The sequence below is a fragment of the Mandrillus leucophaeus genome, unplaced genomic scaffold (assembly GCF_000951045.1).
Source record: "Mandrillus leucophaeus isolate KB7577 unplaced genomic scaffold, Mleu.le_1.0 Scaffold172, whole genome shotgun sequence".
Lineage (NCBI taxonomy): Eukaryota > Metazoa > Chordata > Mammalia > Primates > Cercopithecidae > Mandrillus > Mandrillus leucophaeus.
In genome coordinates this window covers 2,937,700-2,963,817 of record NW_012101721.1, presented here as the reverse complement: position 1 = coordinate 2,963,817, position 26,118 = coordinate 2,937,700, and the positions used below count along the sequence as shown (strand labels likewise).

The 26,118-nt window shown below is 45.0% G+C and overlaps 1 protein-coding gene across 6 annotated transcripts in view; it reads right to left on the bottom strand.

Annotated features, from left to right (window-relative positions):
- The window catches only part of NCAM1 (neural cell adhesion molecule 1), a 313,732-nt gene that overhangs the window by 11,898 nt on the left and 275,716 nt on the right, over window positions 1-26,118 (bottom strand). For 3 of the 6 annotated variants that reach the window (XM_011977015.1, XM_011977016.1, XM_011977018.1), the window contains 3 exons: window positions 19,919-19,921; window positions 10,247-10,371; window positions 6,198-6,375 (listed from right to left, as the gene is read on the bottom strand). In XM_011977015.1, coding sequence (XP_011832405.1) covers window positions 6,198-6,375; window positions 10,247-10,371; window positions 19,919-19,921 — 306 coding nt within the window. Of the gene's footprint in view, window positions 1-1,598; window positions 3,663-6,197; window positions 6,376-10,246; window positions 10,372-19,918; window positions 19,922-22,981; window positions 22,985-23,429; window positions 23,472-25,454; window positions 25,503-26,118 lie in introns of those variants that run through there. The other 3 variants (XM_011977017.1, XM_011977014.1, XM_011977019.1) reach the window with 3 other exon arrangements.

Genomic DNA, 26,118 nt, shown 5'->3' with positions numbered 1-26,118 from the left:
GGAACAGGTGCACAACTCATGGGATTTGCCACCCCAGGGTGCACTGCACTGTCTCACCCAGTGACCCTGAAAACAAACTTGACCTAATGTATTGAATATAAAATGAAGAGTATCCCCCAAAGGAAAAGGGACCACACTGTTCACCACCACTGAGTCTAAACTCCTCAAGCACGTGAGATGCTCCTTAAGCTAGGAAGAGAATGTTTGTGGCTTTTACAAAAAAGAGGCTATGAAGAAGGGACAGGCTGTGAAATGGGCAGCAGGGTATTCAAAGCAAAAGCCAACACCCATTCCCTCTCAGTGAGTATCACAGAATTGTTTAGTCCAAGATAACTAGAAGAACAAAGGCCATCTCCTGCCTCTTGTGTAATATTTCACAAAAGGAAAACTATAAACCTCCAGCGGTCTGTCTTTGCTATGGTCTTCCCTCGGCCCTCCCTTGACTAACTCACCCATGCACCTTGGATGCAAAGAAGGCTTCTGGGGAAGAGCTTCCCCATAACCTCGAGGTCAGAGCTGCCCAGGACAAGGAGATGACGAAGCTGGAGCTGTCCATCTTCTGTGATTCCTGGCTTGGGAGGGGTTGGCACTAAAGAAGGAACTGGCTTGCTCCAAGAATGAGACCCACAGATGCCTACTTTTGTATGCTTTAATATGGGAACACGGGTCTCAAATTTTACGAATGTCCAGATGGGCCTGAGTCCTTGTGCCATGAGACCCTGGTGCAGCAGAAGTGCCCTCTTCACCCCCAAGACTCCCAGAAGATGGTCAGACTCTTGGAACTGCCGAGCTGGGGTTCTGGTTCACTCATAAGCCCCTGACATGTCTGCTTGCTCCTTTGAATCAGCTAAACAGATGGCTGGTCTCAGGGGCTTGCAGGATGTGTCTGAGTTAAGTGTGATTATCAATAGAATACATTTGCAAAGAGAATCTTCTCTCAGATTCCCTCTCTACAAGCTCACTCTGTGCAGCCTCTGTTAGGGAGAGTATAAAGGCTGCTGTGTCATCAGGTGGCCTTGCCACAGAGTTGTGCATCTGGTGGCTCAGAGTGTGGCCCTATCCTCACCCATAGTGACCACCTCCCCTGTTCTGCAAAGGCATTTTCCCCTCCCGCTGCCTGCTGGGGACTCCAAGGCAGCGATGCCTCTTAACAGCTCTTAGGATCCCTGGGAAAACGAGATTGCTCCCCATTAGGAAGAAGAAGTATTTCCTTCGGTTAGAACTCCATTCACCAGGCTACTATTTTTCTAGGTAATCGTTTATCCAGGTACATGTGAGGTGGAGGAAAAGGGTCTTTGATGCTTTGTCAGACACAACTATTGAATAAAATCAAGCCACGCTGGTGAGTTCACATGAACTGTTATTTCCTTTAATAATGCAAAGGTGTAAACTTCATAAAGGCCTCACTGATTATCTACACAACATTGTTAGCATTCTTGTTAGTAGAAAAACATGATCCAAACCTGCCGTATAAATAGTCCAAAAATGAGCAGAGGAGCCCCGTGGTGTGTGGAGCATGGGCAGCACAACTACAGGGCACAGGGGAGTGGGGTGCAGCTGAGCAAGGTGGGGTGCGCTCACTCCTGCAGGGTCTCTGAGGGCTGCAGCCATCACTGGGAACTCAGTGTCCAGTGGGAGTGGGTGTGAGCTAGAGAGGCGCACTGGTACAAGCCATGGGTCTGTCTAAATGGGACCCTTGAGGACCCTGACATTGTTTCAGCTGAGACCTGCCTGACCCTGGGATGCGTTGAGGGGACAGGGCCACGTCAGTCCTCTCCACACTTAGGACGAGATCTCCAAAGGGTCCCTTCAGAAAGATGGACACTGCCCTTCTCCTGTGGGTGGTCCTGGGATCAGGGGGAGGCAGACTCCCAAACTGGGCCCTACTAGGGTGAAGCCATGTGACTTCTGCCCAAGGCGATCCTAAGAGCCAGTAGCTCTCCCACACTGACCTGTGATCCTTATGCTCTGCCCTGTGCCCAAGAACCATGCCTGCCTCCACTGCCCTGGTGTGAAGTGCCATCTGGGACTCCAGCGGGGGAGAGTTCTGTGGTTGGGGTGAGAGGCACTACCCTGCCTGAGCTACTGCACAGCATGGAGCCTCTGATGTCTGCACGTGAGCCTCTAAACTGAGCGCTAGGGATTAATGGCGAGCGCCAACATAGGTGGCTTTGCCCCTCAGACCACAGCATGGGGTCATTTGGAATCCCAAAGGGAAAGGCTAGTCTTTGAACATTAAAAATAATAACAACAGAAAAAAAATACATAAAGAAACCAAAAAGAACAAAAATCAAGCTTCCGTGGAGATGCTCAAAGATGAGATATGTAGAATGATATGTGACCACAATGGGGGGAGAGAGGGAGTTTTTATTCAGTAGAAGGTCCATCCCCAAGCACACACACTGATATTACCAAGCAGGATTCAGCCCTGAGTCTCCACGAGGGACCTTAACAAAACACACCCACTTTCTCTCCCGGGTGAACTCCCAAGCAGCAGGGAGGAGCAGCTGGGTTTTCAGGAGAGTTTAGAAAATGTCACTGAACCAACCCACCAATACAGAGGCTGGGGCATTCAGGAAGTACTGCCAGGTTGGCTCGGCCCCAATTTATTAACCCTCCTGGGCTGAGCAGTCTGGGAGTGGCCTGTCCCTCCCCTTCTTCTCTACTGAACACACAGAGGCCAGGTAGGGCACTAATGCCTGGTTCACAGTGGATGCTTCCAACCTGTCCTGTAGACTGATGCTCAAAGCCATTCTGTGGGTCATTGCTGAACCACAGCCCCACTCTGTGCTGATCTGTGACATGCTGCCAGGCAGCAGGGGAGTCACCCCGATTGGGAGGCAAAGACCTTTCGAAGCTGACACTTGTTGGCACATCACGGCTTGGCCCTGTTCACAGAGACAGTGTGAGGTGCTGGCCGTAATACGAGGACTGAAAGCACATCCCAGAACGTTCATCAGCCCCAGAAAATATCCAACAAATTCAACTTTTTTTCCAGTGCATGGGCAACAGGGGTGACTTAAGTTGCCCATCATGTCAGCAAAATGCTCATGTGAGTCAGTGTGGTCTGGCTCTCTTAACATGGGCACCTAAATGCTTAATTGCAAGCAAAGCCAATTACTTATTGAAGGGAGGACAAGGAGCACAGAGTTAGAATGAGGGGGAATGCATGGTGATTTTAACAATCTAACACAAGCTTTAGAAGGTACTTAGAATTCTTCCTCTGCTACATCATATTTAGGTTTGAACACAAAATGCAACAAGTAGCAGATATGCAGAAACTTCTCTGTAAACCTAGCATGATGGTTTTTAAAAAATAGCATTTAAAGAAAGAGCTCTCAAATTCTTTTTACTGCCATTAAAAAGGGGGCAAACTCCTTATGAAGTAGCACAAAAGTATCTGTGAGTGGTAACATGTCTGGAGGTAAAGCTTTTTTCCAATCGCAAAACCTTCTCTTCCACACAGAATGGTCGCTCAGCAGCTGTGGCCATGGTGGTCCTGCCAGGTTCTTCCAAAGGGGGCACTGATCTTTTTCATAGGAACTGGGCTTTTAAGCAAATTTAATTTTTGTGTTCAAGTTCCTAACAGAGCAAAAGCAGAGTCACTGCAGAGAAAAGCAATGAGACAAAGGTGTAGGATGCAGAACTGCCTCCCAAGGTTGCTGCAGGTGTCAGGCAATGGGTCCCCAGAGAGAATGTGGTTGTTTAAAAACAAATGTGGCAGTGGGGATGTCCCAGTGACGTCCAAGGTGACAAGTGTGACGACAGACACAGGAAGGGGAGGGGGAGAGAAGGAAAGGGAAGGTAGAGACAGAAACAGAGAAAAAAAATAGATAAAAAGAAAAAAAATTAGGTCAACGCTAGAAAACACAGAATTACAGGTTAATTCAACTTAGTAAATTAAATTGACAAAGGTTAGAGAGGGTTCAGTGCGGTATCAATACCATAAGGCCAGTTCAGAAGCTCAGCAATGCCAGAAGCAGCACAGCAGGGTTAATCTGGGGGTTAGGGATCAGCGAGCAAATGAAATTAAAGTGAGAGAACAGAAGCCTCCACAGTAAAATACAAGAGTTTGATTAGGAGAGTGTTACCTTTCACTAAGGTGAAGCCTCTTAGATACAGCCAGCAAGTGTATCGTCTTCTAGTGTCTAGCGTGTTTTACCCATAGTGGTGGAGATGCATTCAATCGCTGCACTATGAGTCAGCACACTGTGCATAGGGATTGGGGATCGCCTTGTCAGAGATGAAGCAGGCTTTTCTTCCTATGCCACAAGTCCCCCACGCCAGTGCTGTTAAAGGAAGTCTCGTTCTGCTCCCCTCTTCACCTTCTACCCTGTTTGCTGACCACAGAATTCAACCACAGATGTCCAACTTGTCATTCAGAGAGCTTTTATTCTCGGATCCCAATTCAATGGCCAGGAAAGTCTAACCAAGAACACAGCCACCACCTTCTCAGACCTGTGCAGGAGAGCCACAGAGCCATCACTGGTGAGGTGAGCAATCCCCCAGCCCTCTCTGGCTTAAGCGGGCACCTGGGCGATTCACAAGAAGGACTCTGACGTCTCCAGCAGGCACAACTCTGGAGGACAAGGTCTACCCGGAATTTCGGTCTCTGACACAAAAACCACAGAAGCCAGTACCGCTAGGAGTACCCAGCATGTGAACACAGCAGGTCCAAACAGCTTACCCAGTGAGTCTCACCCCAGGAAGCAATTGCCATAAGGAATCTGTCTTGCTGCAAAGGGGTTACTCAAGCCTCACCTGATCTCACCTCCTAAGTGTCCCATGAAGGCCGGACAGATCTGGACATTCACCCCGGACTGTCGTTTGCAAGGGAACGGACCAAAGAATGGAGAGAAAGAAGGGGCAGAGGAAAAACAAGGAGAACCTCCGTTTGAACATCCTATTAAGCTATAATGAGGACATTTCCTGCAGCCTCACCCACGTGCCTTGCCTTCTGCACCGACCATCTGACCAGCAACTGTGGAGAAACACCCACCCCAGCAAGCACTGGGGAGCCTTCCTGACAGTGCAGGGGGCACCAATTGATGCTTCTGATCTACAGTTTAAAACTCACCTGCCAACTCACTGGAGGTCCAGCACACGTCTCCCAGACACACACACCCATGTACAAACAACCACTGGGAACCACACACTGATCTTGTTTGGTTGCTGCTGTCCTAGCCCACTTTTGCACATACATCCCTGAATCATAGGCAGCCCACAGCCCTCTGGCCTGTCTCCCCCTGGGAGGAGCAATCATGACCACAGAGCCAAGAGCTGGGCAAGCACTGAAGACAGGGTAGGCGTGAGGGGGGCTGCCTAAGGCCATCTTCCCACCACACTTGAACATGGCAGAGTATATGGGGCCCCCAAAAGGCTGCAGCTGTATGTTGTATGCCCACCTCTCCTGCCTATGGTTGGCCTTTGGATGGTCTGGAAAAGCAGAGTGATCAGTTGAAGAGCTCCTTCTTCTCTGAGGGATTTGGCCAATAAGGAGACTGGCCATCAGTGGCAAGGTTAGGTCTTGGATCCCTGGAGACAGATCTGCATCTACTAGGAGAATTGCTGCCATCACAGTCTCTAGCAGACTGAATTGCTTTCACTGATGGTGCTTTCCAGCGTCTATTTTCTCCACTTGTTCTATTACAAGTGGTTCAATTTAATGTATGTTTCCATTGAGAGGCCTTTGGTAGATAGGGTTTGTAACTAACTGGGCATCATCTCTTCCTTCTCTTGGGGTCATCACAGAGAAGAGATTTGGACCATGGCTGTGCTGATAAAGCAAGCATCAGATAGAAAGTGCTTAGAAACAGTTATGTGGTCCAAGTATGATGTGGCAGATGGCAGATAAGGTCTCAAAAAAGGACGCTTACTCAACCAACTTCCAAGGCTAGGCTGGAGCTGGAGCACTTCCCATCTGAGGGGTCCAATGGACTGATTGGCATCAGTCCTTCAAGGCCAAATGGGATAGGACCTTTTCTCCAGGATGCTTGGCCAAGCCTTCCTGGGGGTCCAGTACATCTCACCCCACTGCACAGATAGGTACAAGGCAAAACTAAGCTTTGCATGGGCAACCAATCATGAGGATGGCTGTAAGCAAGCAAGTTGTCAGGGTTCTTCAGGCGCATTAGGAGGTGCAGCACTTGTGCATTAATTCAAAGCGGGAAACAAACAGAAAGCAGAGGCAGCCATACCTGGGATGGCTGTGGGCTGGGCCGAGGTCCTGAACACAAAATGAGCTGCCTTGGATTTTCCTTGCTGGTTCTCAGCCACCACGTAGACCTCATACTCAGCGTTCCAGTCCAGGGACTTCAGCATGACGTGGTCACTGCCAGACGGGAGCCTGATCTCTGGTTTCCACTCGGAGGAGAGCTTCGGAGGATACAAGAGACCAAAAGAAGGATACAAGAGACCAGAAAAGCTTTAGACAGAAGTACTGGTAAGACCAGATAATAGGCAGAACTTACGGGACTCAATAACTTTTGGTGCGAAATCATGGAAATAAGAAGCAATGATGGGGGTTGGGCGCAGTGGCTCATGCCTATAATCCCAGTCACCTTGGGAGGCCAAGACGGGTGGATCACTTGAGGTCAGGAGTTCGAGACCAGCCTGGCCACCATAGTGAAATCCCATTTCTACCAAAAATACAAAAATTAGCTGGGCGTGGTGCCACATACCTGTAGTCCTAGCTACTCTGGAGGCTGAGGCAAGAGAATGGCTTGAACCCAGGAGGTGGAGGTTGCAGTGAGCCAAGATTATGCCACTGCACTCCAGCCTGGCTGACAGAGCAAGACTCTGTCTCAAAAAAAAAAAAAACCAAAAAACGAAGAAGAAGAGAAAAAAAAAAGCAGTGATGGGACATGGTCTTTATTCTTTACCAGCCTGAAAAATTGCACAGGTCAGGAGGTCAACCTTGCATGCTGGCAAACACAAGCAGCAGCAGATGCCAGTGTGGCACTGAGCCAACCCTGTCAAGGTCCCATCACCTTCAGGGCATGCAGAGACTCAAGCACCATCCCTGTCTCCCAGGCTATACTCTGGTGCTGGGGACATACGCAAAAAGATGTCTTAGAAGAGTAATAAAACAAGTATGTTTCTTGTCATATTTCAGGATGCTGCTTAAGTTAAGGTGTGTGACTCACCTTCCTGATGTGTGAATACTGTGTAGATTCCAGTTTCGTTAAAAATAAAAACTATTTTTGTTGCGCCCTTACTAAGCGCTAGGCACTACAAGAAGCTTTACACACATTTTCTCGTTGTATTCCTACAACATGCCTGTGGGGTTTCGTCAGGCTCTTACTAAACCCGATGATGGGGAAGTGAGAGAGAAGTAAGGTGACTAACGTAAAATCACACCTGTAGTCAAGGTTGGAGCTAAGTTCGTTTGGGCCCAAAACTATGATCTTTCCTTTTTTTTTCTTAATTGTGTTCTTGAAAATAACAGTTTTAATTGATACAAAATAGCTATACATATTTTCAGGGTACATGTGATAACTTAATACATTCACTTAATTTGTAAAGATCAAGCCAGTGTAATTGAAATATCCATCACCTTAAATATTTGTCTTTCTTCAGGCTAGAAACATTTGAATTATTTTCTTCTAGCTAGTTGGAAATATACAATAGGTAATTGTGAACTACTGTCACACTACTGATCTATCAAACGCTTGGCTGTATTTCTTCTATCAAACTGCATTTGTTCCCATCAATCAATCTCTCTTTATCTTCTCCTCCTCTCATGATCTTTCCTTTCTTTAGTAGGGAGCTCAACAAACGTCTGTTGGACTGAATAAGGTTTTTCTATTCCATGCCGTGTGGCCTGGTCTCTGTAACTGCAACAAATAGATGGTGGTACCTCAGGACTCAGTTCTGCTGTCAAGTCCAACAGTGGGCTGCTCAAAGGGTCCACAGAGAACGATAATTAGGTAACCACCTCCCTCACCAAACAGTTGTGGAAGAAGACGTGGAAGGCCTGAGAAGTCTTCAGACGGTTTCACAATTGCACAGCCCACCTTTTTTGCAATCTTTGGTCTTTTCACAAGGCAGATGCCCTGGGGTATCTGCTGGGCACACAAGAAGGCTTGATAGATGTTTATTGCACGACAGGCTGCTCCTTAGAAGGGCAGAACACAATAGCACTGTCACCTGGACAGTGGTCTGGTAGCTGTTGTAGGCCCATGGCTAAGGCTGGATGAGGAGCTATCTTACAGCAAAGCAGTCCTCCCAGGCAAAAGGGTTTGCACCAGCCAAAGAGATGGCTTTAGGAATGTGACAGTGCTCATGCCGTATGGGCAAATGCTAGTAGTGCTGGAAGGGGAATTCTAGTTTCCTTAGAGTCTAACCAGAAAGTCTGGCTATGCTGTAAGCTAGGATGTATATATATATCACTATGTGGCTCCATTTTCATTTAAAACAAAGCAGTTCAGGTATCTTTCCTCTTCATTTCTCTGTCTTCCTTGGCAAACATCATTATACAAGAGACAACCAGAATCTAGAGAAAATGTATGTTATATTATACTTATCCATAATATAAAATGATAATATTTAGCAAACATGAATGAGGTTTTGAAGTGAGAGAGAGGGTGGTTAAGGTTGTTAAAATCTAACACATTTCAGTGTTGTGCCCAGTTGTGTCTTTCTAATGCAGGGCTGCCTGCTGCAGCCACAGTGGTTCCTCAGACATCCGACGTGATCTCACACAGGAGATGGTTCCAGCCTGAGCCTGCCTCTTAGCAGCAACCGTAGTGACCATTTATAAAGGTTTCCAAGTGTCAGGCACATTTCAGGCTCTTTGCATATATTATAATGCATCTTTATAACAACTCAGTAAGCTATTTTATCCGCATTTGACAGATGGAGAAATTGAAGTTCTGAAAGATTAGGTGACCTATTCTTCCAGAATAAGTAGTAAACCTAGAACTGGATGCCATGTCTGTCTGGCTCTAAAACCTGTGTTCTGTCCACGGGGCCACATCAGGAAAACCATTGGAAAGGCATCCCAGCCTACCACACCTCCGCTTCCAAGGGGATATTGGGGATGACCTGCCCAATCCTTGTGCCCTACTCGGCAGTGAGGAAGCCATGAGGACCTCTCAGTCACTGGGATCTCTGGACTGGGCCTTAGGGCAGTGACAGGCCTTTCCTACTATTTCAGCTCACACCTGCTTACAAATTAAGTGGGAACAAGGCCTCCCCAGCTGAGAAGTGTGCCTGCAGGGCTCTGTGCTGAACCAGCTCTCCAGAAGGCTAGCCAGTTAAAGACCTATCACTTCCACGGGGGACTGATCACAAGGCAGAGAGGAAGTAACTCAGCTTCCTAGAAAAAGTCTTCCTTGGGGCTATGTGAAGAAAGGAGATTGCTCCCTTGTTCATTCTTTTCTCTACTACAAAACCCTAGCAAGAGGTTATTCTCAGTGTTCAGATGTGGCCTCTAAATCTCTCAGCCATTGGTTGTAGTTGAAGATGACCAAGTGTCATTCTAAAACCAAATGGAAAGGGTGATTTTCAGTGTGGGATTCGGATCAAAGTGGAATGAGGGGAATCTTAAGTGGCTGGTGAGCAAACCAGGAGAAGATGGCTTAGAGCCAACTTGCTGTTAGCAGGATTAGGACAGCTCAGGTGGCCAGGTGAAGGGCTGGTGAGGGAACAAGGATTGTTTGAGGACCTTAGGCAGCCTCGGGCAGTGGGGAGAGCCCAGTCTCTCAGTCAGGCTTGGATTTAAACTGCCTCATCCAGCTGTGTGAGATCCGGCACTTACTGACTGCTGTGCACCCACTTACTTCATCTGTAAAGAGGGGATAATGGTCAGACCTACCACACAGGGTTCTCGTGCAGAGAAAATGCATGTGGTCACAGTGACAGTGCAGGTGCCCGGCCTACCATACACATTTTATCCAAGGTAGTGATTCTTATATATTAGTATGGCATTTAAGAGAAGTACTAGATAATGGCAAAATAACTTTGTAGAAAAGTTCAAGACACAGAAAAATCAACCATGGTATGAGTTTGTCACCACCACAGTCATCTAAGAGGCTTTCAAATGGACCCAGTGTGAACATGACCTAACAGCTGTAGGGCCATCTTGGGATTTTAAGCCATGGCCAGGGCCCATGGGCCACCTGCCAGACACAGAGTAAGACCCCATCCCACCCCTGCCCCACCTGGGCTGCCCCTGTTGTTTCCCTAGCAAGCTGGGTGTCAGGGTCTCAGGGTTCTGGTGAAGTCTGAGAAGGAGGCCACTCACCGCTCGGTACCTGACCAGATAGTGTCTGATGGGGGAGCCGCCGTCATCCTGCTTGATCAGGTTCACTTTAATAGAGTTTCCATCCTCTCCCATCTGCCCTTCGAGCTTAGGTGCACTGGGTTCCCCTGAAACAGCCAGTTAATTCACATGAAATTCGCATCCACAGAAGGAAAATCCAACCCATCCGAATGGGATGGAGTGACAGGGTGGGGCTGGACACTTTTCTTGCTTTCTCAGAAATTCAAATGGTTAAAAAGCAATAAAAATAAAACTGAATTCCAGGTAGATGCCTCAGACTGAGCCCAAACTGAGAGTGCCTCTTGGGAATGTTCTGGTAAATAGCCTTCCTGTGAGCAGGGTCCTTTCAGCGTTTTAAGAATAGGCTTTTTTTTTCTGTCTCTCTCACTGGTACTTATGTTTCCTTTTAGTTGCTCTTATAACTGAAGATTTAATTTTTATAAACCTGACACATCTTGAGGAACAGCCTGAAATAGGAGAAAATACAAGTGTTTGAGTAGGAAACTCCCATCCATAAAATTATTTTGCAAAACAGCCCAGTTTCTTGCCGGGACATGTTACTCACCCCTGGGGCTAGGAGGCCTGATCTCTAGTGGGAGTAAATAATGCTGCATTCTTGGGACTGGCTTTTCATGAATGACATTTTATTACTCAGACTCATTAAAAAAATAAGAAGTTTCCGGTTGTGATTAAATAAAGCACGACTTGCCCTAGGCAAGTTTTTTGAAAGTATCCTTATGCCTCTTACGCAAGTTTCCTGTAAGTATCCACTTATGGTTCAAATGAGTGAGTGCTAATCCTCACACTTTAATGTGTTAAAGTGACAATCAGTGCAGTCTTTTTCTTTGTAAGAGGAGAGACAGAAAAACGTCTTTAGCATTTCTCAACAGAAAAAAAGTTGTTTCTTGATTTGCAATATACACTCAGCTTGTAGCACTGTGAATCCAAGGTTGAGAAGGAAGATGAACTTGCATGGGACAAACTGCTAGGGCTAGGATGGTTCTCCAGTGAGTAAGGCACTAATTTACTTTAAAAGAAACAATTGCATTAATATATGCTGAAAGTAATAAAGTGAGAGGACATCTCACATACAAAGTTAAAATGAAGATTTAACACAGCGGGGAATCCTGCACTTCTGCGAGGAGCTACCTCTGCATCTATTTCATAACCTCAGAGAGAAAACTTGGAGACGCTACAAAACAGTTACCTTCTGGGTGGGTCACTCTGGCTTGCTCTCTGGAAAACAGAATCACAGACATGTGACAGAAGAGCCACAAAACGGCTTGTCACCAGGGCTTGGATCTAAGCACCTAAAACTGCACCACTGGCCATTTACGAGACGGCTACAGGCACAGTTAGTGTCACGCCTCACTTCTCATTCAGCTACTCGGGGAACCACCTTCCTTCGATACAAGGAGGAACCAGGGAGAAGGCGAAGGAAGAGCCCACTGCTCATCATCGCAGGGCTAGCAGCAGGCGGATCACCTGGGCACTTGTCAGAAATGTAACCAGATCCTTCCAGTGATCTGTGTGCACGTTTAGGTTTGAGAAGTAGCAGTAACAGGGATAGATTAAAAGCTACAACAGGGAGGATGCATAATGTCGGGAGGATATTTAGGAAAAGTTGTGCTTATTATTTGTTTTCTTAGATCAATAATTAAGGAAAAATAAAAATAGGAATAAAAAGATGAATGGATTTCAGGCAAAGACCTGTCTTGTTTTAAAGCCGCTATCTAGCCCTGGGCCACAGCTATTCAGTGGAAAATAGGTAGAAATTTGGTTTAGACATGTCAAGGTATTTAGGCTTTCCAAATTCCTTTGGACTGTCCCAAGTCCTAGACAATACATCAGTTATGTCTATGTCATTATAGATATCTAGCGCTGAAAAGCGACTCAAAGTGGCATAGATTTTAGATCAGGGCAGGAGCTCTGTGTAGATTCAGAAATGCTGAACAAATAGAAGGTGACACAGGAGAACTTTACAAATTGTATTCTCTGATTAAATTGGGGTGACCAACTCATCCCGGTTATCCTGGAACATTCCAGGTTTTAGCACTGCAAGTTCAACATCCTGGGAAACCCTTCAGTCCCAGGCAAACTGGAATGGTTGATGACCCTAGACCTACTGCAAATGAACGTAATTATTCTAACTTTATCCACTCAGAATCACAACACTGGCTCTGTGCTGAATGGTCTACCTGCCCTAGCATGGAGGGGATTTTTACAGGCAGCATCAGCGGCCCTTCCAACATGCCCACTAGGCAAGGACTGTGTCCTTCTCCCAAGGCCTCCTTTTAGGGATCAGTCCACTGGGGCTTCTCTGGCTGCACGTTCCTAATGAGTTCCTCTTGAAATTGAGCAGTGTGAGTTTTCAAGGCTGAATCAATCCTGCAAAATGCTGTCTCCGAACTCTGCATCATGGGGGGTCTGTTGCCTCGATCAAGTTTCATTCCACATTTGCAAAATATGGGCCCTGAACTGGATGCTCTTTAGGAATCCTTCCAGCTCTGCCGTCATGTGAAACAGTGACAGCCACTGCACTAGCACGGACTGCCAACTATACCTGGGCTGTTTCTCATGACATTGTGGGAAACAGAACGCAAAATACAAGACTTTCAGCCAATTTTAGGGAGATGCACTCCAAGGTCAACAATTCCACATCTCTAAGGCAGAAAGTTGTCAACTTTTTGCTTTAAAATGTTGAAAAAATTATCTCAAAAGTTTTATCTTTGAAAAGAGAGCCCCAAGTCTCTTCAAAGACCTAAAATAAAAGTCTCTGGGGAATCCTGCAGAAACCAACTTCCCTGATGAAAGTACTCTCTTATCTTTAGATTTGTTTCAGAAAAAAATTTAACTTGAATCAGAGAAAAACCATCAAATTCTATACCATAGTTAGAACACAGTTCCAACATTTGACATAGTTAGAACACAGTTCCAACAATTTACATAGTTAGAACACTGTAATTTGCTATCATTGTATCTGAGTGACTATCAGTACTCTGATATGTGTGTATTATTTTCTCATAGAATTTAGAGCATTTTATATTATATAATAATATTGACTGGGCACAGTGGCTCATGCCTGTAATCCTAGGACTTTGGGAGGCTGAGGCAGGTGGATCACTTGAGGTTAGGAGTTTGTGACCAGCCTGGCCAACATAGTGAAACTCAGTATCTACCAAAAAAAAAAAAAAAAAAAAAAAAGCTGGGTGTGGTGGCATGTGCCTGTAATCCCCGCTACAGCTACTCGAGAGGCTGAGGCACAAGAATCACTTGAACCCGGGAGGCAGAGGTTGCAGTGAGCCAAGATCGTGTCACTGTACTCCAGCCTGGGTGACAGAGTGCGATCTTGTCTCAAAAATAAAATAAAATAAAATTTAGGTTTATTATTTAGAGTGCTCTACCTATGATTTATTCAACAGACGTGTACTGAGTATCTACTAGGTCCCAGGTAGTCTATTAGGCACTGAAGCCTCAAAGGTAAATAAGACACAATTTTGTTTGCCAGATGAAAAAACTAAGTTATGATTAATTCTTTTAAAAGATGATGGGGCCCTTGGACAGATACATAATGCTTCCTATGACCTTTTTTTTCTTTTTGAGACAGGGTCTTGCTCTGTCACTCAAGTTGAAGTGCAGTGGCACAGTCATAGCTCACTGCAGTCTCAATCTCCATGACTCAAGTGATTCACTCACCACAGCCTCCGGAGTAGCTAGGACCACAGGCACATGCCACCACACTTGGCTAATTTGGCTAATTTTTAAAGTTTTTGTAGAGATGGGGTCTCACTATGTTACTGAGGCTGGTCTTGAACTTCTAGGCTCAAGTTATCCTCCTACGTTGGCCTCCCAAAGTACTGGGATTATAGGTGTGAGCCCCTGCACCCAGCCTATGACAGTATTTCTACACGAAGATCATATTCAACTAATATCACAGAGATTTGGACCCATTTGGTGGCTCTGTAACTTGCTGTGAGTACATGAAAATATGGAAAGAGCAATTGTTTAATCAAGCGTCTTATCTTCCAGTGTTCACTGTCAGTGAATTCTCTTAAAGATTACAAATGGGGTTAGAGAAACTTTCTTAGGCTTTCTGCACAAAGCCATGCCTGATGAGGGAGGGGCTGTGGCGGGAGAAAAGGACCTTTCTGTTCAGGAGGCTGACTGCTATATCGAGCACATTAGCAGAAGAAATGCCTGAGAGAGTCCTGATGTGCACTGTGTTCTGAGATGGTGGCTCTGATTGAAATCATTATGAGTAATTTCAGTAAAACCAATATTGTAATTATTTGTAAATGTTGGTTTGCGATTCAGCAGCAATCGGCAGGTTGCTCCCAGAAGACCCCTGGGGTTAATTACACCCTTGGAGTTTAGCTTTAGCCATGAGTCAAATGTTCCCCCCAAAATGCATTATGTAAAGACTACACCAATGGAACATTAAAAAGAAACTTTGCCAATAACAAATATAAAGTATTGTGCAGTTCTGTTATTTTCTAGCAGGATGTGAATCATGAACCCAAGAAAGAAAGAACGTACCATAGAGGCCACGTACAGTCAGATATATCACAGGCAGGTCCTATGAAATTCTCTCTTAGAAACCATAATTGAAATGTGTATTTCTGGCTATGCCGATTGCAGGTTCTCTGTTTGTAATTACTGTGCTACTGTACTCTTAAATCTGAATCGGCTTTATGCCCTTCCTCTCATCAGCAGAAGCCCTAGGAATTAGAAAACTCCGGCTGGATATCTGAATTCCACAACAAAAATAGTAGCAAATCCAGGGTACTTGGACAGCATTGGTGAATTTTAGCAGGAAACAACATTCTATTTCTCTCTCAAAGGAGCCCAAACACCAAGAGTTAGCTGTGTCTTCTGAATGAAAGGCTGGGGTGCCAAACAGGCATCCTCAAGGAAGCCTCTATTTGGGGCTGGGCACAGTGGCTCATGCCTGTAATCTCAGCACTTTGGGAGGCCAAGGCGGGTGGATCACCTGAGGTCAGGAGTTCAAGACCAGCCTGGCCAACATGGTGAAACCCTGTCTCTACTAAAAAAAAATAAAAAAATTAACTGGGCATGGTGGTGCCTGTAATCCCAGCTACACAGGAGGCTGAGGCAGGAGAATTGCTTGAGCACGGGAGGTGGAGGTTGCAGTGAGCAGAAATTGCACCACTGCACTCCAGTCTGGGTGACAGTGAGACTCAGCCTCAAAACAACCAAACCAAACAAAACAAAAAGCCCTCCATCTGTGTTCTCTATTCATCCACTTTTTTTTCTCTCTCATAGAGATCTGCACAAAGTTTCAGGTGTCTGAGCATAAACCCGTGATAAATGTGGGGCTTGCATTACAATCTTTTACTTTTCCTATCAAATAAGACTGTCTAGTTTTAAAAATACTGTTCATTTTGTTTATCCTAACTCCTGCCTCATTTGGGTGATTATTTCTTCCAAGCAATTTGAAACTTGTGTTATATATACCTTTTTACTCTTAGTTTTTGAAAAGTCCAAAATGTATGACTTTGCTATTCAAATATGAAGCCTATTTACTTTTTCCAAGTCAGAAACATTACAATTACATCCAGAGGTTAGAAACGTGGTTGGTCCTTAGGGCATCAGCAAATTATCTGAGGGAATCAGGATTTAGCGTTATTAGACCACTAACTCTCTTTCCTGAAACTAAAGAAACAAAGCTCTTAGCCCTTGATACCAAACAAAAGAATCGGGTGTGATCTATGTTGCATACATTCTTAGATCCTCCCTGGCGCCTCTTTTGGTAACCTACCTGGCTATTCTAGGGATGCTGAGTGGCTTTTGGACAATCCCGAAGAACAGCCTGGCAGTGTAAGGGTGGGTATTAATTTGTCTTTGGCATTGTTCCTGCTAGACGAAGCTTTTGGAGTAAAGTTTTTTTTTTTTTTTTCCCTGGACCCTTTTGTCTTCAGCATTAGGGCTTTGCTTGTGCCTGAGTGACCAGAATCTTTGCCATCCTAGTCCCTGGCTCCAGGGAGCCTCGGGATACACAATGAGTGAGTGTGGGTATGACCAGTTCCCAGCTTGCAGAGCAAGGATGCTGAGCTCCCTGCGGCCACACTCACTAAGGCATCTGGTCTGTAAATCCTTTCCAGCACCAGTTTCCTGAGGAATTATGAATGTGACAGTGCGTGTTGGGGTGGGGCGGTAAATGGCAGCATGAAGTACAAATTAAACAGCAACCAATGAGCTCTGACAGACCGAACCACAAAAATACCAGTTCCCTTCTCGCGGGTGTCATGAAAACACCAACAGATTAATTGATCAATTATCTTTGTTTCATCATCCTAAAAAGAAAATATGACCAGGAAGGTATGGCTTGTGGTTATGGGGCTGATCCAGGCTGAGGAAGTTATGACAGAAATAACTGCTATCACCAACAGTTAACTCGGCTCCTGCCTCCAAGGCCACAAGGGGGGCTCGTGGCCGTCTTCAGCTCTATTTCATGGACATTAGATTGGTTATGAAGAAGAATGTGGCTCCTGGGGAATTTCAGCCCTCATACTGGTGACCCTAAGGGAACTGTCAGTTTCCAAGGCCAGCGGCAGCCCACAGCCCCTGCCCACAGGATTTGGGCTGACACACCTCACTGCCTTTTCCTTCAGCCCCTTCCCACTGACTCTCTACCCTGGGAACCTCCAGTGCAGGGAATCCTTAGAGGTAAAGGCAATTAGAGCAGAAACCCTGGTGAAAAGTCTGTGTCGACCTGCCAGAGATCGTGGCAATCCAGACACACAGCTGTAAAAAAATAAAGGAGGGAGTGGAAGGGGTGGTTAGTGATGTTTTCAATCTAAGAAGGAAGAGTGGGTGTTAAAGAGCTTAGCTCATCAGAATCAGCATTTCCTAGTACGAGTCAGTGTCAGTAGCTAAAGAAAAAAAATATCATTATGAATGGCTGGGGAGGGAGTCATGCTCAGACATGCAGCACACAGACAGAGGGGTGCAGGGGGCTTCTCATCTCACGCATGCTGCTGGTGGGGAGTCCCATTTACACAGAGTCCTCAGTAGCTGGTGGACAAAGCCACGGCTCTGTGGAGTCATTGGAGGAAGCCCTGCAGGGACATGATGCCATGACCTTAGAAATCAAAGTTTGCATCCTCACTTCTTCTTTTCTGGGACAGGTGTCTAAGCTTATCTGTCACAGTCCTCTACAGGCCAAGCCCCGTAGGCTCAGGGGCCAAGTAACCATAAAGGATGGCGCTCAATCCCTGTTATAACCTCCCTTCTCCTTCTGAGTCGCCACACTTCATGCAGTGCTGCTGGATTCTGTAAACACTGCCCCACTGAACTCAGGTAGATGGAGCATCCAGCTTATGTTACGCATATCCCAGGCAGTTTTCTTTTTTTGAGGGGGTGCAAGGTGGACAGGGAACATCAGATGTCACCAATTGTTGGGTGTACAACCCACTGACAGCAGGAAGTCCCCCCTCACTCCTCCGCTTACTTTCACCTTTCTCATTTAGGCCCAATTCAGCTTAAATCTTTGCTAATACCCAGGGAGAGGAGGTGATAACTGTCCTTAACTAAGCTTTATTGCTCTCCTCCATGAATTTTATTGGCCCTGACCTCTCCATTCCCTTAAATTTTTATTGTTAAAGGCCAGTTCCTGCTGCTTACGAGGCTCACCTGAATAAGTCCTCAGTTTGCCCCCTTGCAGATGGCAGGAGAGGGTCTATCATGGATGAGGACACAGTTCCAGGAGGGGGTAATCACAGCTTTGGAATTCTCTAAGGCCCTCAGTGATTTTTTTTTTTTTTTTTTTTAGTACTGTCCACATTTTTTATCAACAGCCAAGAAGACTGCTAAGGAATGTTTCTATGGCAACTTCAGAAAACATCTTCAAACATTTCTTGCCCTGGCTTAAAATGTCTGGAAGAGATCTCTCTTTAGAGGAGTGAATTAGTGTCTACCTTATTAACATTGTGCTTTGTTTCGCTCCAAATTATAGCATTGCACAGAAATGACCAAACTTGTTTTTTTAAAAAGAAATGAATAGGTTTCAAATTCAACATCCAGTAACTGCTCACATTTAAGATTTCATGGGGAAGGCCCAGATCTTTTTCTAGAATATCAACTTCCGAACAGTCATCACAAGTCTGAAAAATGTCTAGTCTTGCTGATGGTCAACCTTTGGGAAATCATGAAAATATAATATTTTGGGTAGGACTTGTAGTTTAGAAAATCTTAAGCTCTCTATATTCTCTGTCCTAATACTTGCAAATCCAGATGATTTTTAAAGGTAAGCCCAATTTATTGGCATGGACTACATCAGATTATCAGATGTTCTGCTTCTGGGACAATCCCACCTTATTTCGTACAATGTCAACACCCAATATCTCCTTTTTGGAAATGAGGATGGCTCATAGGCAAGTTCAGGAGTCTGGCTGTAAATGGGACTACACTGGGGCCAAGCTGACATCCCTATAAAGCTGAGGTGCTCAGAGATGGGAAATGTGGAGGGTGAACGAGAGGGAAGGTACACAGGGCTGAACACACAGGAGGAGAACGAAACACAAGAACAGACCAGGAACAAAGGACATGCGAGACCAGCTGTTGACGGTTTTGTCTGTGTGGATGTCGCCCAATCAGTTCTCAGAGAAGTGAGGTCAAACAGGGACCCCTTGCATGCATGGGCACACCGGGGGTTACTGGTGTTAGTTTTGCTTTCGTGATCCATGTAGCCCATGTCTCAGGGTGTGATTTGAAGTAAAACATTTCAGTTAGGAGAAAACTGAATGCATATGACTCAAAGGGCAGGTTCTGAATAGGTGTTTGATTTTAGTGAGGGAAGCTGTGAGCAGAGGCTTCCTTCTCTCTTTCTGGTAAGCGAGAAATGTTTTAATGAGGTTGTGACAGTCACAATATTAACTAATTATTTTGTCATTGCTATGCACTTAATTAGGCTATAATTTTATTTCCTTTGCTGCAAGGGTCAATCATGTGTTTCTTGATTATACGGAGATCTCCAGTCATGGTAATTATCAAGTGACTTTTGCTTTGATTTTCTCCCCCTCCCTGGGGGAGGGCCACTCTTAAAAAGTGACACCTCGGTAATCACAGCCAAACTGCTCTAATCCGAATTCTTAAATCTCTTATTTCAGAAAGTCCTCAATGTGCATGAATTTTATGAAGCACTCTCATTGGGTTTTGAACAAATACAACCTTTGCAATTGATATATTTCACTCTGTAGCATTTCAAGGTTGTAAACATTTTCACAGGAATGTGACTCATTTTAGAACAACTATGGTCTTTAGAACTACCGGATAAAGTTAAACAACAATGCTATAAAGCTAATTTGCCAGACACCTTTCTGGGAAATAATTTTTATGAACCATCTGGTAAAAATTCAGTTTGCAAACTGTGCTGTGGCTAATGTGGGTTGACTGTAGAGAACAGTTTGTGTGACCAAATTTCTTGAAGCAAAATACCAAACCAAAGGTTGTTGTGATATCAAATTGTCATGTCAAGTTTGCAAGGAATGATGAATTCTGGATGTGAATTGAGAACAAGAGGGAATCTCTCAAATGGCTTTGCTTCGGAAATCTGAGACAGGAAGAAATGGGTGTGCCCTACGTGCCAGGCTGTGGTCCCAGATTTATTTCACTAATCAGAACAAAGAGTTTTACCTTCTGTTCACCAGCGTGGACGACATCATCAGCACCATGCAAGCCACATGACAAAGTCACATGATACGCACGCACATGATTGGTTGAAAGGAAAGTGGAGGAGGTCACATGGAAAATACAAAAAAATTAAAAACTGATGTAAACAATGGGCAGGGAGAAAAATCAACAACAAAATCACAGACTAAATAAAAGGAGAAATTAAATTAAATTAGCAGCATATATAGGAAACATTGGGAGGGCAGCAAAACTGCCCAGAAACAGGATAATAAATCATAAAGAGCATTTGGTTAACAACACCAATAAGCATTAGCTACGGCTGCAACACTACATATTAATACCACATCAGGAGCATGTAAACTTGTTTTGAAATGGGGAGGTGTTGCTGTCGGGAACCAGATGCCAAAGTCAATCCAGGAGACTGTTAAAGGAAAAGAAAAAAGCAAGTTATTATCCACAGATTCCAGAAATGTCTCAGCATCCTTGGGAAACAAGGGCAATGAAACAGAATATGGGTCATCAAGGAAAAGTCCTGAGAATCTTAAGGTGAAGGCTGTGTGCCCTAGAAGAACAAAAGATTGTATTAAATCAAAAAGCGTCATTTCATGTTTCCTGTGGCATAAGGAAGAGGGGAGCATGGGCTGAATGAGGCTGGGTGGATGCATGCCAGAGATGGTGGCTTTGATAATCTTATCTCACTTCTTTCTCCACAAACCCGTATTATTCCTGAGACCTCGGTGAGCCTCCCTAAAGTCAAGACCCATATAAAGGAAGAGGCCAGCGCAGACTAGGGAATAGGTTTCCTTCTGATGGTTGAGACAATGGCTGTGCTGACACTAAACAGCAGAAACTGTACCTTTGGCCTAATGCGCTGAGAGTTTGACATTAAGCAAATGTTTGGCCATTTGTGGTTAAAGTTTTTTGTTTGTTTTGAAACAGGGTCTCGTCTCATCACCCAGGCTGCAGTGCAGTGGCGTGAAGATAGCTCACTCCAGTCTCGACCTCTCAGGCTCAAGGAATCTTTCTGCCTCAGCCTCCTGAATAGCTGGGACCACGGGCGTGTGCCACTACGCACAGCTAATTTTTCTATTTTTTGTAGAGATGGGGGTTTCACCATGTTGGCCAGGCTGGGCTCAAGGGATCCTTCTACCTCAGCCTTCCAAAGTGCTGGGATTACAGGCTTGAGCCACGGCACCCAACCTGTTGTGGTTAAAGTTGTATCTTTAGACTTGTGGTTGCACTAAGACATAAATTTGAGATTTACAATGAAAAAAAAAAACACTTTTCTTGTGTAGATGTAAAAGCATTCCTTTTGGTCCTATGTTGTGACTGAGTGATCTTGACTTGTTAAAAGGCATTTTGGGTTTCTGACCTTAAATTTAAGAGGCCAGGGGATGTTTTGGCCATTGCCAATTGAGGCTGAGGGAGAAGGGCAAAGAAGGCAGATGAAGACACCTTTCTGTGTAAAGAACACTGCTGGTTAAAAATAACCCGAGAGAAATGCTTTAACCAGGCTACCTCTTCCCTTGCCACTGTGAGCTGATAGAATGTATGCTTCTTTCTTATTGTCTGGCATTACACAGATTCCGGTACCTTCCTGCCAAAGGGGACTTTCAGGGACTATATACAACTAAGCAATTGCTCCTTTGGTTTTATTTAGAATATCTTTATTCCCTCATAATTATAAATGGGTACACACACACACACACACACAGGCAAAACTGGGAGATATTTATTTTCAACCCCATTGATGGATTGATGATCGATGGATATTCACATGCTGATAGCTACTCTGCTATTAGTTCCACTGCAATTCACATGTGCTACATTTCACTTACTGGTGAGAAATATGTTCATGCTAAACTCAGGCTGCTGCCCAATTGTGAACATCTTCCCTTTATCTCAGTATCCACTGGGACCTACAATTTGGGTCAGTAGTCAAGTGGTTCAAAATAAAATGACTCAAACTTTCTTCCCTTTGGATGTCACAACTAAGCATTTTATCTGTGGGCAGAAATGTCTGATGTTTAAAAATTAAAGACATGTCAGGGGAGAGACACCTAATTCCTTCTTCAGGCAAAATCTGGAGCCAAGATTGTGTTTCACTAACAGAGAGGACCAACCTACAGTGAGTCACCTTAAATGCGACACAGTTGTGCAAATACGTTACGTAGCTTTCTCGTACTGTGCCTGGACACACATTGCACCAGGCTGAAAAAGGACAGGAGTGACACTGTAGAATAAGAAAGGAGGCTGTTAGCTGCATTCCTTTTCCAAATGTAAAAAAAAAAAAAAAAAACTCATATTCTGAATTAAACCCATGCGAGCACAGCCTATTGTCATCGGCTCTGCTCTGCTGACAAAATGAAACCTTAAAAGCATCAGGAATTAAAATTCATCACAGCACACACACGGAAGGAACACCAAGAAAGCAGACCCTGAGCTGTGTTCTGCAGTAGAAAAAAAAGAACCATTTCATGCAACACACAGAACCAGGAAACTCTTTTCTTCTCTGTTCAATTATGTATTGGAAAGCTTGGCCCTGGGAGCTGGAGTTATACTTTGCATACCTGCTTTCTGCCTTCTCGTTCTGCTTGATGGGATGTATGCCATTTTTTTTCTGTGCAACCAGAAATATTATAAAATCTAAAACTCCCACACAGCTTCGATGCTTGAACACTACAAACATGCACACATACTCATATGGATTCTCCAGGGGATTCAAGTCCTCCACACACATCTTACTTCATTAGAGCATTATAAAGACCAGTTTGGAACATGTTACAGCAGCGATTCTGTGCAATGTTTTCTACATTGAAAAAAAGAGGATACAGTCTGGCTCTTGACTTTATTGTCAAGAGATAAATTCCAGCACTTTCATCTGGACTCTCAACCCAGGGGGAGCCTGGATTAGGCTTTTTCTGCCCATCATTTTTCTAGCACTGAGGCAGGAGCCTGAAAGGAGACAGCAGGAAGGAGCTCTCTCCTTTCCCTGTGCTCTGCATACAGGGAGACAAAGCCAGGCATGCTGTCAGGAAGCAGCGGCTCCTTCCTTCTCGGCATCACCCTCTCCCTTTCCCCAAGCAGCCATTTTCTCCTATTCCTTCCCTGGTTCTCAGTCTTTTTTCTACTGCTAAATTAACACGCACATGAGCGTGTGTATTTCAGAAGGAGGGACAGTAAAGCGAAAGCCAGGAAGGAGATGCTGTTCTTTTGTGTCCTCAGCGTTTCCCTAATTCTTGTCTATTTTTAACTAGAGAGTCGATTTGGAAAGGCCTCCTCATGCACGGAGTATTCTTCCAATAATCACCCCCGTTCTTTTGCTGATGCTTGGTTTGCTCTCTTGGCCAAGCAGACAGCATGCTTAGGAAACCACACCAGGCTAGGAGCCTTCATGCATTCACAACTGTTGCTTTTAATAAAAGGGAAAACAACAGGCAGCGCTGTAACCTAGAAGTCGGCTCTACAACAAGCGATCAGAGGTCTGGCTGGAGCAGCTCAGCCCTGTACTCACTAGCTGGTTCTGTGGTTGCAAGGGCAGGAAGAGGCCAGGTTGCTATGGAAACATGACAGACAGAAAAGGCACAGAAAGGTGAAGGAGAGAATGGAGATAAATTAAACTCATAGCTATATATGTATATATACATGGGTGTGTATATATTATATATATGTAGGCATCATTATAAAGATGGTGAAGGAGGTATTCTCTCACTCTCTTCTCTGAGTTATCAATATTAATATACATATTTATTTATCTATTTATTATTTTGAGATGGAGTCTTGCTCTGTCACCCAGGTTGGAGTGCAATGGTGCGATCTCATCTCACTACAACCTCCATCTCCCAGGTTCAAGCGATTCTCCTGCCTCAGCCTCCCAAGTAACTGGGATTACAGGTGCATGCCACCATGCCTGGCTAATTTTTATATTTTTAGTAGAGACAAGGTTTCACCATGTTGCCCAGACTGGTCTTGAACTCCTGGCCTCAAGCAATCCAGCCCCTGGCCCTCTCAAAGTGCTGGGATTACAGGCCTGAGACGCCATGCTGGGCCTTAATATACATATTGAAAATACCTTAATATACTTATTTAAAAGAGATGATCAGAGATTTTGCTGACAAATGGCTCTCACGCAGCAAGAGATAACATAACTCTCATTTATTCTGACTATTAATTCCAGTTGCTAAATTCTGAGCAGTATGTTTTGTGTTCTTCACTCTTAATCTTTAATTCTCACACTTAAAAGGTAAGTGGAATCCATTCTTCACCTTAGAGGTAAGAAATCTGAGACTTGGGGAGGTTTAGTGACTTATCCTATGTCATGGAGCTTCAGGCGGAAGTAGTGGAGCTGTGATTTGAACCCAGGTCTGTCTACTTCCAAAGCCTGAACTCCGTCTGCTACAGGACAGTGCCTGGAAAAGCACTGCATGGGGCGGTGGGCATGCTTCTGAGTCAACAGATGGTGACAGAGGGCTTCTGAGCCTGAGGCTTGAGTCACCTCCTGAGTCTGAGCTCAAACTGCAGGGGCTTCTGATATATCAAGGAGAATAAAGCCAGCCAGGTGGCGCCACCCTGCCTGCCCATTTGCTGCTGTCTGCCACTCTGGGCAGACGCTGGCTTTGCATCCTGTGTCTTACTGAGCTGTGGTCTTACTTTGCTATTCCTCCCTGGAAAGCTAGGTTCAAAACTCCAAACAGTGGCAAGCCTGGAGCCCCTTCTACTCCTGCACATTCAGAAGAACAAAAGGACAGGATAGCAACATTCATTAGATCGGAAATGAGCAAGGCTTAGCCAGGATGACGAAACCTGAGAGCGACCCGTTGACATTACTGCTGGCTCGGTGGTAATGATCCCAGGTGGGTAAAGCAGAGCTTGATAAACATTAAAATGTTTGCGATTTTCTTTAGGGCGGCAGGACGTGGGTGACTACGCATCCTATTTTACAGAGGAGATAAACAAGGCTCACTTGTGAAGGGTTAAACGATTTGACTGAGCGCCTACTGCCAGGCACATCTGCCAGACACTGTTTATTTTCCCACAAATATTTACAAGAAAAGTATGCATTTATGGATAAAGCGAAAGCTACAGGCCTCCCTATCTAATTTCAATGTCTGTATCCAACTGTGCCAATTAAAATGAAGGGTAAAAACAAAACACTCCAACACATTTTCTATGACCCTGCAGAGGAGACATTTTTCTTGGTCAATTCCTTTGGCTTCTCCAAATACGAGTTTTGATCCAGCCCACTCAGAATCCTGAGGACAGGGGTGACCCCAGGGAAGCTGCCTTGGGGATCCTGCCTGCAGGGGTTTCTATCCAGAGCAATGCTTTTCCCTCGCCTCTCCTTCAGGGAAGGCTGCCCCTCATGGATCTGAGAAGCCCTATGCCTGTTTCTCTTCTCATCTGCTTCTCTAAAACCCGACGCTGCTTTCCGCCAACTGAGTTGAATTATCACCTGGTGAAGGAGATAACATTAGGCAGAACAAACTGTGGCTGCTGGAAAGCGACCTGCAGAGAGATGGATGAAGAAAATGATACTCACTATCTGGTGGAGACAATGGAACAGGGGTAGACGAGCTAGCAGATGCCGCTGAAGAAAGAAAAATGAAGGTGGGGAAAAAAGATCATTGAGGTACACAGATACTGAATGAAAAAAAACGGAAGCAACTACCCTAGGGCGTCAGTATGAGGAGCTGAAGCAAGTTACAGTGGGAAGAACAACACTGTGTTTGAACAGGTGGCCAGGGCACCAGCGAGGAGCAGGGCTCTCTCTAACTTCAAACCTTGAGGCTATGCACCTGCCAAACCCTGCAGTTCAGGTAAAGTCTGGCCCAGGAACAGCTGCACAAGCCTCAAACCTTGACTGAAAACAAATATCCAGTTCAGCAGGACCAGCTGTCTCCATAGGACCAGAGGTATAGGAGGAAAGGGAATTTGGACCTCAGTTTAAGGTGAACCAGTGAAGGAGAAAATAGACATTGGCTTTTCATGTTACACATCTATATATGTGTTTCTATATAGGTATATATTTCCATATATGACTTTATTTATAGCAAAACCTATATGCCTCACTCATTTCAACATCTGATTGAATGAAACAGGAATGGCTGTCCTACCTAATGTGTACTACTGGGTGAAGTTCATGATCCTTTATCATACAGATGATGCTGCAACCACTGCTGCCTTCCAAAAACTCCCCTATAGAA